General features: G+C 49.9%; 1 protein-coding gene across 1 annotated transcript; it reads left to right on the top strand.

Moving 5' to 3' along the window:
- Nucleotides 1-2,201: 2,201 nt before the first annotated feature.
- Nucleotides 2,202-8,832, top strand: LOC140648579 (uncharacterized). The gene is made up of 2 exons (XM_072854821.1): nt 2,202-2,310; nt 4,271-8,832. The coding sequence occupies exon 2, from the start codon at nt 4,607-4,609 to the stop codon at nt 6,482-6,484; it is 1,878 nt and encodes a 625-aa protein (XP_072710922.1). The 5' UTR covers nt 2,202-2,310; nt 4,271-4,606; the 3' UTR covers nt 6,485-8,832.
- The last annotated feature ends 5,829 nt before the right edge of the window (nt 8,833-14,661 follow it).

Here is a 14,661-nt window from a genome sequence, read left to right as displayed (position 1 = left end):
CAGGCCAGGAAGAGCTTTCACTGGCATCTAGTGGTATGTTGCAGAGGCAGAGACACTGCAGCTGATGGCACAGCTTCACTTCCAAAGTGGGTTTGCCCGGGATAGCAGAGACTGTGTTTAAACTGGGAGGTCACCACTTCCAAACTGGGCTTAGGAAGAGGCATTTTTTGCCATAGCCTAACCCTGCCCTGACAACTTTGTCTATGAAGCCCTTTTGGGGATGAGCATGAGGTGCTTTGAGTCTGGTCCTGACTGCATGAGCAAAACCATGCGGTCATACCAAGGCATATCTGATCTCTTCTTTTCTTGGACTTTGGGGCTTTGTATGAGCCTGAGGGGACAGCAGGCAGATCTGGTCTGTTTGAAGGAGAGGGTGAGCTGTGGAGGGACTCACCGGGGCAAATGCAGATGTCAAGGGAGAGAAAGAGGAGCTCTGAGGGCACAAGTCATCTGCCCTACTAGAGGCATCCGCTTTAGAATAAGGTAAATTTTGCCCCGGTGGACAAATGGACACTGACACAGCTGAAACGGCACCATCCTGGCCCCTTCCTCCAGATTGCTCTGGCAGCAAAGGATTCACACACATGGTCCCCGCAGCTGCTCCAGGTGAGCCCCTCATCCATGTCCTGTCTCAACCTCTCTCCCTCCATGGTGCCACACACCAAGATGGGGCCAGTTGATGGAGCTGCTGACTGGCACCATCCAAAGTGCTGGTAGGCAGGATTTGTGGGAAGGTATTTTGGAAAAAGGAAGGATGGAAAAGGGGGGGGCATGTTGCCTAAGGAGTCCTGCACATGAGGAATCTCACCTCAGCGTACCTGGGGTCTACTGTGGCCTAACACCATGGTCTCTCCTGTCTGTCCGGGACCTGCTGTGGCACTTTCATGCATCAAAGCAGAAGACCTTCAGTAAGGCAAACTGAATGACGCTTGTGTATCTATCTTCTGCTGTGCACGTACTGGTATAAAGATGGTTGGATTTGTATGACTTCTTCCTTCACTGGACTGGGATACAAGCTGGAATGTAGGCGCACCTTCATACTGGTGCTGCTGCCTCATACTGCTGGTTTGTATTGGGGTAGGAAACACGTCTGCAGACTTTATCCAAGGCACATACAGTGTGTAGACTAGATCTGAAGTCCCTGTAACCTTGAACTTCCCTGTGTGATCTGAGCCAGGGACCTCACCATCTCCTGCCTCAGTTTCCCTCAATCAAAGAGGAGGAGAATAGCATGTTTGCAGCCTTGTGTCATATTTAGAACAGGATTGGAGGTGCTGGCTTATGCAGGAATGAGTGTTATTGTCCAACCTCAGAGACATGGGACAGCCCCTAATAGCTGCCCCAGGGCAGAGTCATGCCGAAGCAGCTTTTCATAGTGCACATGCTCCTGAAATGCTCCCAGAGAAGCATCCTGGGCTAGAGCTTCCTGCTGAGGCTCTAAGCATCCTTGTGCAGGGCAGATCCAGGAAGGTCTGGGCGCTTTCTGTGAGGTCCTGCTGAGGCTCAGCCTCTCCCAGGTGGTGCTCATCACTCTGCTAATCAAGTCCATATGCCCCAGTGTCCACCCTTGTCAAATCTGCGCACTCCTTTTATGCTTCCACTGAGCATTAAAGGGATCCTTTGCCGGTAACTAGGCACCAGCCTCGGTTGCTGCCTCCCCCCAGGTGGATTGCAAGCTGCTACGGACACAGAAATACTCCCTGAAATGCATCTTTCCTCTCCTGACGCTTCCTGGAGCAAGTCCCAGACAATCAGCCTGGGAGGGAAGAAGGATGCTTGCAGCACTGCGGGATGTTTTCCTTCCCCCAACAAAAAACAGCAAACACTCTCAGCTGGGGCAAGAGAGAAATGGCCTGACCTGGACCCACTGGCTGCCAGGGCAGAGAGGGCAGGATGGGGGACCAGAGCTGCTGGGAAGAACTACAATTCCCAGAAGGCAGTGCGAGCCGGGGACCCTTCCAGCTCCCCACCAATATAGCGGTGCAGAAGAAAGGCACATCAGGGAGAAATTCCCCTCTTCTCCATCCCTGCGCTCCCGCTAACACCGTGGCGGTGGCGTGAAAATCCCTCCCGGCGGCACGAGTGGAGAGCATCTCCCCTGTCCTCCCCCTGCTCCTTCAACCTTTGCTCTTTGTCTTTGTTTCGCTTCACCCTTCCTCCGGTAGCTCTCACTGCACTGGCCACAGACTTCCTTTAGGTCAGCCCAGCTGCAGCTGCAACACAACTTGCAGCCAAGTCGCAAACACTGTTGTGCCACTGAGACTGCCCCGGAGGAGAGAAATGCCAGCCAGAGATTGATGGCCCGCTCAGGTAAGATGCTTTTGGCCAACCGCCCTTCGTTCGTCCGGGTAGCCCAACTAAAAGATGAAGCAACTCCCTGGGATCTGATTCTGCCCTTGATTCAAACCCGGGGGATTACGGAGCTGGAAGTAAAGGCAGGATTTGGATCTGTAGGATCCTGAAAAAAAAAAAAAAGTAGGCAGGAATTTCTTCTTTTACCCTGATCTGAATTCAGGGATTTGTTGCTTTTTGCCAAAACCCAGAGGCAATTGAAACACTGCTGCCGCTGAGTTGTTTCCTCTGAGGGACCAGCACGAGCATCCGTGGCGAGGAGAGAGGCCATGGACACCGCAGCGAGCCTGGCACCCGCTGCACCTGCGCCTGCGGCTGTGGCCGAGCGCGTCCCCTCAGCATCAGCCAGACCCGACAGGAGGGTCCTTGGTAGTGGAAGGGTAAATCCACTACCGCTCAGGGCGTTGATGACCTACCTCGGTAAAAATACGCTTTTCTGAGTCCTCTTTCCAGCCTGGCTGCTGCTGAGGCTTTGTCTGCTGAATTAAAACCTGTTGTAGGTGTCACATAGCTGCTCCCACACCTAGGGAGGGGGCCTGGCCCCCCTCGGAGTCTCCCCTCCGCTAGCAAACATTAAACCCAGTTCGTGCTCCAAGTGGGTGTGTTTTGTCTCTCCTGGGTCAGTATAATTTTGCAGGTAGTTTTTTTTTTATTTTATTTTTGTTTTTGTTTTCCTGTGGTTCCTCTGTACCAGCATGGAGAATTCAGCTTGGACAGGAGCACCATTGTGCTTCAGTGGTGGCTCTTACCAGCATCAGTGGGGATCCAGGTGGGTTGGCTGAAGGGGAACACAAGCGGCATGACTAAATCTGAAGGAACTTTCCCTGTTATAACTGTCCTCTGAAATCTGACATAGCTGCCCATTTCATGTACCACTTGGCCTCTCTCCTCTGAGGAGCGTAGCTGCAAACTCTGCATCGCAGTTGTGCTTGGATGTTTATACTCCACATCTCCCATCGCTTGTCCCCTGATCCATGGCATCCCCCCTCCCCAGCCCCCTACACCTTGGTGACAGGCTCCCCAGGGACGCATCTTCTCAGCCACAGCATTCCCAACAACCCAGACCTCCAGGGACAGATTTCAGTGACAACCCATGTCCTTGCCAGCAGCCTGCCCCATAACTGGTGATTTCAGCAGCAGCACCTTCAGCCATCGCTGCCATCGCTACCATCAGTAAAAGCCTGCCCAGCCACCTATAGTCTTGTTGACAGTCATCTCCAGCACCACTGTCTTCCTCCCCTCAGCCTTTCTGGCTCTTTTCCCTGCTGCAGTTCCGAGTCTTGATAGCAGATGTTGCTCACATCTCTGTTGGTCCTGATTTTTTTTTTCCTAATGCAAATACATAGGACCCAGACCCTGCTGTCAGTTGCACCCTCTTGAAAAGGACCAAGTCACTTAAGGTTTCCATGTCTCACTTCTCCAGCTGCCTCCTGAGGACACCACTGACCTGTCTTCTCCTGTGCATGGAGGTCTGCGAGTACAAAGCAGCACATCCCAGTTTGCAAATGCTGCCCAGTTTGGTTTTCTTCTAGGTTTTGGGGATTTTGGTTGCTGCGCAGGCACCCCTCAAAAATGGGACTAATTACAACAATTACCTCAAAGTGCATTCATTAGTTAACTTACTTACTTACAAATCTTCTTGGTCAAAGGATACAGGACTATTCTGAGAGTAAATCACTAGTGCAGCAATAATAGAGCCGAAACCTCAGCGTCATTGCAGCAGCAAGTGCATCACAGGTGCCCCATCGCCAGGGGAAATTAGCCTGTTCCTGCTCTCTCGACTGGAGTCCAGCTGAGCCCGCGGCTTCAGATTCAGTCTCCCGTGGAGCAGCCAAGGTGCCACCCGTTGTGTTTACATAGCGAACACGGGAGGTGGAGAAGAAATAATGCCTTAATAATTTTCTCTTTATTTTTTCAGTCCGGCAATCCGAGTCTCCAGGAATGCCAGGGAGACCTCTCCAGGAGATCAGAGGAGGCAGGAGATGGAGTTACAAACATTGCATCTGCATGCTGAGGTGGAAGGAGGCTGAGAAATGAGGAAGACCACACACTCCTTGTTGGCCTGGTGTACAGCAGCAGCACCCTTTCCCCTACGGGGTAGAGAGCGCATGCATTAAAGTACACTTTGATGTGTGTGTCCTGATGGTTTTTGTATCCTCCCAGACAGTCCATCCCCATAACATTCTGGCTTTTTCGTACCTGCTGGCTGCTTGGCAGCCCCATCACGCACTGCTGGGTGCAGGGCGCTGCTGCCATGAAGGACTTGGTTAAGCACGTGGTGCTAAAGACACACTCGTGCCAGGAGTGTGGCAAATCCTTCAGCAAGAAGGCAAACCTGAAGAGACACCAGCGGATCCACACAGCAGAGGACCTCTTCACTTGTGGGGAGTGTGGCAGGCGCTTCACCACCCGGGGCCACCTCACGACCCACCAGAGCATCCATACAGGAGAGAGACCCTTCTGCTGTGGGGAGTGCGGGCGCTGCTTCCGCCTGGAGATATGCCTGGCCGCCCACCAGAAGACACACGCCAAGGGTGGTCCCTACCTCTGCGCCCGCTGTGGCAAGAGCCTGAGCACAAAGATCTACTTCAATATCCACATGAGGACACACACAGAGAAGAGGCCATTCGCCTGCACTGAGTGTGGGAAAAGCTTTGTGAAGAAGGGGACCCTCACTGCCCACAAGGAGATCCACAAGAGGGAGAAGCCCTTCAAATGCCCTGACTGCAGTAGGTGCTTTGGGCAAAGTGCCACACTGCTGGCCCACCAGAAGATACACCTCCGTGGGGGCCCTTTCATTTGTACGGAGTGTGGGAAGAGTTTGAGCACCAAGCGGTATTTCAACGTCCACCAGAGGAACCATGCCAAGCAAAAGCCGCTCGAGGCACACATCAATGGTGTATCTCTCCAGGTCATCCAGATTAAAGAGGAGCCTGATTTTGCCTTCAGGTCAGAAGATAATATGTTGGAGAATATGCCCCATGAAGGAGATGTAGCCCAGGGGTGTAGCATACCTAGAAACCCATCTAATCCAAAAAGCCCTCCTTGGAAAATCCAGATGAAGGAGGAACCAGGCGCACCCACTGATGACACAGCAAACATTACTGCAATAGCCTGCCAGAAACTTTACATCAAGGAAGAGCCACCAGAAAACCCGGACTATGGAAAGCTCTTTGATCCAAAGATCCCACTGATGGCTTTACAGGGGAGACAGCTTAAAAAGGAAGAAGATGCTGATGGGCAGCATGCATGGAAAGTCAGTAACCAGGTTCTCCATGTGAAGGAAGAACCACAGGAAAGCATTGAGTTTGGGATGTATTATGGCCAGAAGCCAAACCTCAGTGCTATGCAGAGGATCCAAATTAAAGAGGAACCTGGTGTGGAGGCCAACCGCCAGGAGAGCCAGAGCCCAAAAAGGAAGCAGAAGAAACACTATCAGCCCACCAAAGAGGGGGTGGTGGAGAACCGGGAGAAATCCATGTCCAAGAAAGATCCCTCAGCAAAAGGAGGTCCCAAGGGTGAACGGATATTCCCTTGTCCCGAGTGTGGGAAGAGTTTCAATCAGAAATCAAACCTGACCAGACACAGGAAGATCCACACGAGCGAGGGGCCATACAAGTGCAGCGAGTGCGGGGAGAGCTTCCGCATGAACCGCAAGCTGGTCCGCCACCAGCGAGTCCACATGAGCGAGCCCTTCAAATGCACTGAGTGTGGGAAGAGCTTCACCCAGCGGTCGAATCTGGTTCGGCATCAGAGGATCCACACCAAGGAGGAGCCCTACAAGTGCCCTGAGTGCGAGAAGACCTTCAACCAGAAGGCCAACCTCTTTCGTCACCAAACAATCCACATCCGCATGGGGCCTTGCAAGTGCACCAAGTGTGGGAAATGCTTCCCCCAGAAACGCCACCTTATTAAACACCAGCTGCTCCACTCCCGAGGTGGGGCCTACAAGTGTGGGGTCTGTGGGAAGCGCTACCGGCTGAAGAAGTACCTGAGGAGGCACCAGAAGATCCATGCACGGGAAGGAACTGCTCCCTGTGCAAAACCGGGGGAGGCCACAAGGACCTGCAGTGGACCCCACCACGCTGAACAGAGAGCACTGGCCCCCATGAAGAGTGAAGAGGAGAGCTGAGTGGGTCTGGTGCCCGCTCCTGGGAGAAAGTCCTTTGGGAAAGGGGAGGGATGGAGATAAACTCTGCTCGCCTTACGTGTGCAGTATCTAGGGGTGGGGAGGTCAACCTGAGGCGAGAGTGAGGTTGAGGCGGCAGAGCAGTGCTGGAAACCAGTCCTCTGCAGCTTTTCTGAGGACAACCCTCAGGGTATCACCTGCTCACAGCTGTGGGATGGGGCTGGAGAGCCAAGCCTCCTCAGAGCACTTGGAGATGGAGAGACAAGAGTTTGGCATCCTTCGTAATGGTATGCTTGTGCCTCTAAAGGCTGCCAAAGTTGTGGATGTCAAAATTGTCTTGTGTGGGCAATATATAGCCAGGAGGACCAGGTAGGATTTATTTTTATTACATTACTCTGTTTCTGAGAAAGCTGAAGGGAACCTCTCCCATCTAGGCAAGGATTTAAAGCAAGGGCCAACTTTCTTCTTCCCCCTCATGTAGCTCTGATCCACACCTTGACCCTACTGGGCTGATGGACCCTAGTCAACCGGGTGGTACAGATTTGGGAGAAACTACTGCCAGCCAGACCAGGGTTTTAAGCCTTGAATCCTCCAAACCAGGCTCCCAAATTGGCTTAAGCCAGGTCCCTAAAAGTAAGTTATGCAAAATCAATGACTGTTTTTCCAAAGCTAGACCAAAGGCCAGCAGATTGTATTCTGGTTTGTGCCCCCACAACCCCACTGCATGAGTGTAAATGAGAGTGACTTTTCCTACCACTGAGTTTTACACCTCTGATGAGCAGGTGGCTTTGCCACCCCAAGTCCCAGAGGCATTGGTGACTTCATCAGCTTGAGCCAACACAGCCACCTGCTTCCCTACCTGTTACTGTGAAGCTCTTGGTGGGATATTGACTTTATTGGGCATGATTTAGGGAATTCAAACCAAGCAGCAGGAATAGTTGAAAAAGTCTTCAGACTTTATGGACTACAGAACTGGAAATTATTTTCTTGTTGGGATGTTTTCCCTTCCTCTCCCTGGTGTAAAGGGGACTCAAAAGCACGGACAGTTCAGCAGTCTTTATTGCTCACTGCTGATGATTTTGTTTGAGTGTTCCCTGGTCAGATGGATCTTTGTGTCTTGAAAGTCCCTGGTGAAGCGGAGATGTGGAGGGAATCCACAATCCCCTGAGTCACTCCCCAAGATTTCTCTGCGGTACTGCTACGTGGCCACCTGGGCACTGCAGAGCAAAGACACATATTAGGGTTCGTTGTGTTGCTGTAATACATATTGTCCAAGAGGCAAGTGGAAAAATGTTCCATGGTGAAATAGTAGCTCTACCTCTCTGGATTTGTGCAGGAAAAGAAGCCCTCTCCCATCCCCAAGGCACACACCACTTCCTTCTCCCAGGACATGTTGCAGATGGCATCCTCTTGGAGCCATCTGAAAGTCACGCAGTATGACTTTGGGCAACTACCTGCTGTGATGCTTCAGACCCAAGCTGCTGATTGTCTGCACCACCTACTCTGGAGCAGCTGTGTCTCCAGGCAGGAAAACTGAGGCATGGAGGGAAGGAAAGGAACAGGACAAATTGCACTTGAGCTTTGCCTTTACCAGCTACTTGGACACCATTGGGTTGAGGTGTTTTGATGCAGTGGCTCAAGCCCAACACTGAGTGCAGCTGCCAAACCCCAAGAGCACAGAGTAATTTTGGTGTTTAGAATCCCTCAGCCTTTGCTATAGTCAGGCCCAGGATGTGATTTCAAACAGCAAAGCAAGTCTGGCATCCTCTGAAGGAGCCTGCCTCTGTCCTCTCACCTATAAACTGTAGCCAAATTGATATGAAGCTTCCCCTCAGATCCCTCTACCCTGGTGGAGATTCATTTCTGGGACAAAAAAGGCAGACATATAGGGGAAAACAACAAGTTTAGGATGTTCTAGGGGAGTCTAAGGGACATCCTTGTTAGAGAAATGGGTCTGGGCCATGTGGTGGGTAGATACTTCCCTGCAGGACTGGGAAATTATGTTACTTGGGAAGAATATGGCTGAGCCAAACTAGCAAAGCAAAACAGCCTCTGTTAGGCTTGCTGAGGGGCAGAGGTACAGCAGGGCCCTCCAGTGGGGAGAAAGCAAGCACCAGATGGCTGTCATTTATTTCCTTTTCATTAGCCTAGCATAGGGCCGTAGAGATTTATACCAGGAAGAGGAACTGGTATGAGAGGTTTGCCAGTTGTATTACTGTGTCCTTGCACATGGAGAGGGCAGTGAGTCAACGCCAGTAGCTTTCCTGGACATCACTGGATCTTCCACCATTGACCATGGCCAGTGTAGGTGTCCCAGCTTCTGGGGAAAATCAGGGCTGATAGTTTGTAAAATCTCCTCAATAAAGTAAATGTTTAAAGAAAAAAGGAAACAAAGTTAGCCTCTTTTCTGTTTTGTTTTGTTTTGTTTTGTTTTTTATAAGCTATCACTGAGAGAACCACACTACATTCTACCCACAGTGCAGCAGGTGAACAATGCCAGAGCAAGATGCATACCAGTGGTAGCCAAATGGATGTTGTTGGTGAAGAGCCCTCCGGGCTCTGCTGACTGCGTGGACCAGCTCTCCACCAACTATTCTGAGAGCTCAGACCTCCACGTACTGGCCCCAGGGCTCCAGTCAGTGACCCACACATAGGTACCATGTGAAGTGCCCTGGGGTGTCTGCATAGGACTAGAAGGACACAAGCCTTATGGGAGGCCTTGACCTTTCTGGAATAATCCCAGCTCCATGAGAAAAAATGGATTTATCTGAGGATTGAACAAAGCCAAATCCTCATCCCCCAGTAGCAAAATAGCCCTCATCCTTTTATCCCTAAACCCATTAAAAGGGCTCCCAGATAATAATAAAATGCTCAAAATCCAAATCATTGCCTCCTTCTCCACTGCACAGATTTTATACAGAAAACCACCTCTGTAAGCATTCACTGAGCAGTTTCAGTCACCAAGTGAAAAGGATGCCCACAAGGTCTGATTTTGCCTTCAGGTCTATACAGTAAGTTCAGCATGGTCAAGCTGAAACCAATGGAGTTAAATCAAAGTAAAAGTTATGTTAACGAAGAGAGATCCAAACATTGATGACTTTTTAAAAGAAATCTTCTGGTCTTGCACAGTGGGTCAGGTAGGGCTTGTCTTGAGACAACTGCTGTCCTGTTTCTAGCCATGCACATTGTTTCTGTGGATTTCAGGAGGAATTTGGCTGTGGGACTTTTTTTGATCACCTCGTTGACTCATTGACTATCATCTGTGTGTATCATCTCAGCATCAGTTCTGTCTCCAGCATTCAGCACGGCCTGTCTGAAGGATAGATGGAGACAGGCTGTGTTGGGGAGCACTTGCACAAGAGTGCGTATTTCGTGCTTCGATGGGACACATGGAGCTGATTGGTGCTCAGCGTGTTCTGGTATGGTGGGAATGAGAGGGTCTTTGGGGCCAGAGCAAACATCTGTTCCGACATAAGTCCCCTGGGATGTTTACTTGCCCTTTGAGAATGTGATAGTTCCCATGAGAACTTCTTTGAGAATCCCAGGCCACAGGGAGCCTGGCGTCCCCACAGATGGGGAGTGAGGAGAGGAAAAAGACCAGGGTGAAAACTGGGTGAGCAGCAGCACACTCAGTATCACATCCTTCTACACATGCTTTATCTGTTCACTTTGGTCTAGCAGCCTCCATGGGGAATGAGTATTTACTTACCACCGCCACCTTAGCTACCTCTCATCCCATCCAGAGCCAAACTGATGCAACGAGGTAGCACCACACGGGACCAGGTTATCAAGCTGAACTGCCTGTAGCCAAGGCACACTTGGAGCCATTGCCTCCATCTCCTGACTCAAAGCACAATCCCTCCCTTGAAAGTGATTTCTTGTGCTGGAACAAAGCAAAGGTGAGAGATCTCCATCAAAGGACCGAAGCTTCTGACCAGTCCCCACCTGCAGATCTTCTGAACAAAGTCATAGAAAAATCTGTGATCTCCTTTGCTAGGATGAGTGTTAGCCTGAAAACAAGAGCAGCCCCTGTGGTGGGGCAGGTGATGTGGGCAGTGCTGGCCTGTGCCTCTCTGCTAATTGCACAGGAGGTGACTACAGCCCATTGCTATCCTTTGTAAAAGGACTGCTGCCCCACGGGAGACATTGCAGAGCCCCACTGCTCACTCTTTTTTTCCACCCCAAGCTGATTTCTGTCTCTTCTGCTTCTGTCTGGCCTCTTCCCTGGGGAGCTGCTGTTTAAAGGACACCAGCCTCCTCCAAGTCACTGCAAACTGAAGGCAGAAGTAGGAAGCAGAGATCTGGAGATCCTTCCCTACCAAGTCACAAGATTTTCTCTTTTTTCACCATCTGAAAAATAAGATAAGATGCTTTGCAAGTGGAATAAGATACAGACTGTTCTCATTTCTACATGTGTGTTGGCCTCTGAGGAACAAAACAGACTGAACAGTGAGGGTCTGAACGTAGAGGACAACTTCTGCTAGGAGAGTAACAGGGGTTTGAAGTCATGCGAGAACAAGCCATCGTTATACCTGTGCTGAAGTTCACTCGCCCTTAGACATGTCTGCAGAGCAGAAAACCAGTCCCTGCAGGAGAGCTGCGAACAGCACTGATGTGAGTTCACTTTGGGGAGAAAGGACTTGGGAAACCAAATGTTGATCTTGTGAACTACAAGCTAAGCAGCCCTGAAAAGTAGTTATTCCTAGTCACTGCTCAAAGCGTTGGCCTAGGGCTGCAGGCAGAGATTACTTTTGCTGCACGGATGAGCTGCAGTGCATTGTGCATAGTCAAGGGCACACGCTTATTCAGCCAGTATTGCAGGGCCCAAAACTTCCCCGTCAGAGTGGACAGACAAAGCAGCAGAAAAAAACCTTGTGCCGAAGAATGTGTTACTTCGATCAAGTTAATTTATAGAATAACTTTAACCAGCTTGGGGTAGGTTGAATAACAGAGAGAGGAGGGGGGGAATGTGAAGTATGGAAGAGGTGACTGTAAAGCCTCTGACTGGATGGCAAAAATGAGTTGTGCATCAGATCTAACAACATGAAGGAGAGACACAGAGCCTGGAAAATACCATGAAAACCTGGGTTTCACTGCAGGAAGGTGTTAGATCCAGATCAAATCTTACTTACAGCTTTGCCTGTTTGTATTAAGTTAGCTTATTTTCAATGACTTCAGGCTACATTAAAGCCCCATGTTGGCTGATGACTCCATTTGCTGCTCATGGCAGGGTGAAGGAGGAAGGAGCTTGTGGGTGCTCCTGCACCTTCCTGGGTTCTTGTTCCTCTCTTCAAAGCATCACCTGCTGTTGTTTTCCTAGGCTGACCATCAGGGTCCTGAGAGCACCAGTAAGCCTTAATGGCCCTGACCAACCCCAAATGGAGCTTCTGCCCGCTATGTCCAGCCCCTGAGAGACTGTACCCCATGGGCACTGTGTGCACGAGGGTCCCCATGGCTCCCCACCCCTCGGGGAGCAGCAAGCCCTCACTGCTCCCAGACACAGAGACAGTGTGTGTGGGGCTGTGAGAGGGAGGCAGCAGGAGAGAGAGGGGCTGCGTGGGCACACAGATACTACGGTGTTCCCAAAAGCACCCGTAAGCCTCTCTGCCTGCATCTGTGCACAAGAGCTGAAGTGCAGGAAGGAAAGATAAATCAGGAGAGCTCATTTCCTGAGCGTGAGCCCACGTATGGTCATTGTTACAAGCTGATGTTTAATTGCAAAACCCTCTAACCATCCTCTTGCATGCCTGCCTCTGTCTCCAGCTAAGGGTTCAGGTGTGACCAGAAGCTGAGGAGCTTGTGATGAATTTCCTTGGACAGACCACACAAAATCAGGTAGCTCGCACACACAGAGACACACACCAGCCCTGTGGATGTAACAGGAAAGAGTGGAAAACAAGTCACAGATCAGCATCGCTTCGCTCACTCTGCAGGCAACAGCATCGTAAAGGCACAAGTGGGGCACAGCTGATCTCTCCAAGACTTTCCTCCTGTCCATAAAGTGGTGTAGGGTAGAAATCACCCCAGACCCTATAGGTGTTCCTTATTAATTGTCTCTATAAAAGCCCAGGGGGACAGAGCATGGGGAGCACCTCTTCCAAGCAGGACCTGTAGAGGTTCATCCTTTGCTTTTTCAGCCCTCTGGCATGTCCCCATCTTATGGTCCTGGGGAAGAGGGGTGCTCTCAGGGACCACGGATGCCCCTAGCCCAGGTGGTCTGGGAGCCCTATTCCTGCAGCACTGTCTGCCTCCCTTTGAGTCCCTTTCTCTCCTTTTTTTCCTGGATAGTTTTTGCAAACCTTCGGCACAGGTTTCCTGTGGCTCAGCACTTCAGCCCCTGTGATTAGTTGTGTGTCGGAATAGGACTTCTTTTAACTCTGAAAGACTTTCTTGTTAAATATAGGACAAAGTCTGTAGCAAAGACAATAGCAGTCTACTTCTCATTTTAACGTCTCCATGCAAGTAATAAGTCTGATCTATCTTTAGCTCAACATAATGGGGCCCCTTTCTGCTCACCAAATTGCTTGCAGATGCTGGGGGCTCAGATCAGCTCAGCTGCTAATGCATAGCCTAACATTGCTTAACTCCACTCTGCTTGCTTTTCACAAACTAATCGCCAAGCACCCAGCATGGAAAGTGGCAGAGGGCTGTGAAGGTCTGTGCTGGTATTGCATGCCAGCATGGTCAGCCACGTTTGAGGAGAAAAGGCATCCTGCTGCCCTCAGCAAGACAATTCCCAGCGTTTAGCCCCAGTCTGCAGGGGAATTTTGGACAGCAGACATGTAATAGCAGCATTATACATCTGTGCAGTCTGAATATGCCCTCTATACCCACATGCTCTGGTGTGTAGCTCTGCCAAAGTGAATCCCTCATCCAGCAGTATAAAAGTATTCAATTCTGGTAAACAAGCGTCACCACAAAGAGTGGGCCAGGCTCCACCAGAGACGCTGTGCAAGGCGGCGTAGCCAAGGACTGCTGTTGAGCTCAGGCTGTGTGGGAGCATCACTGACAGCCCAGCTCTGCACGCCTTCCTGGAAATGGCTCCAGCTCCTCAGCAGCGTTAAGGCTTAGGCCACGGTGGGTTAAACTGGGGTTAAAGCACTTGTCCCCCTGTTATGGTCTCCTCTTCCCATCGGTATAATTTGGAGACACTTGAATTTAGGTGTCTCCTAATTTAACCATCCTACCTCTCAGCTGAATCCCAGCCAAGGAGTCAAAGGCCTGAATTCACCCTGGCTGACTCTGACCATGAGCTGGAAAGGGGCCAAGAAGCATTTTAATGTAAAGGAGGAAAGGAAGTTTCTGGTCCTCTGGAAGCTTTTTTTTCACTTTACTATGAATTCATGAACTCTTCAAGCTGACAAAAAAGGGGAAAATTAGGAGAACTAATTGTAAAGCCAGCAAAAACTTTTGAAAATTTTTCAATCTTCTTACTTCAAAAATAAATGCAAGCTTTACATTTTGGTAGGTTGGAAGTGCTTTTCTTTCCCTTAGAAGGAGTCAACCCTATCCTAAAAAAAAAGTTTCTTTATGGGGTGAAAGTAAAAGATATTCAAAGGTTTCTTTAGATTTGTGTTTGTTTTCCAGGAAAAAAGGTTGAAAAAAATTTTTTTAAGTTTACCTGGAACAAACTCTTGGCTTGACAGCAGATCAGATACTACCACATATTCATCCACTTCTACTTTAAATAAAGGGCTCTTCAGATTTCCTAAGTACTTAAATTAAAATGGGTGAATGAATAAGGGATGTAAGTGCTTTTGATGGAAATAACAGCATGCATGTTTCTAAGAGTGCAACAGCAAGAAAGGGTGGCGGATGTGACCAAACCTGTTGTGTTCTCTTGGTTGGCTGCAACCAGAGTTGTGGTCAGGAATGAAAGAGGGAATAAAACAAGCGATCTCCTTTCCAAATAAAGTAAATATATAGGCAAAACTTGGAAATGAACTGAAGCAGAGGCAGGGGCAGAGGGGATAACTCAATGCCAGGGCTCAGAGCTGAACGCAGGAGTCCCAATATCAACCTCTGTTTGGTGCTTTCTACATCAAGCCCCAGTTCCTGCTCTTTATTTTAGCTAGGGCAATTCAAGCACTTACTCCATAAATGACAGCTCTGGATGTGCCTTTTCTCCAGCTTTGGCACTGAGATGCAGCTTTATTTCATGTGTTGCCCAGCAGGTTTAC

The sequence above is a fragment of the Ciconia boyciana genome, chromosome 2 (assembly GCF_034638445.1).
Source record: "Ciconia boyciana chromosome 2, ASM3463844v1, whole genome shotgun sequence".
NCBI lineage: Eukaryota > Metazoa > Chordata > Aves > Ciconiiformes > Ciconiidae > Ciconia > Ciconia boyciana.
This window is presented reverse-complemented; position numbering and strand designations above follow the sequence as displayed.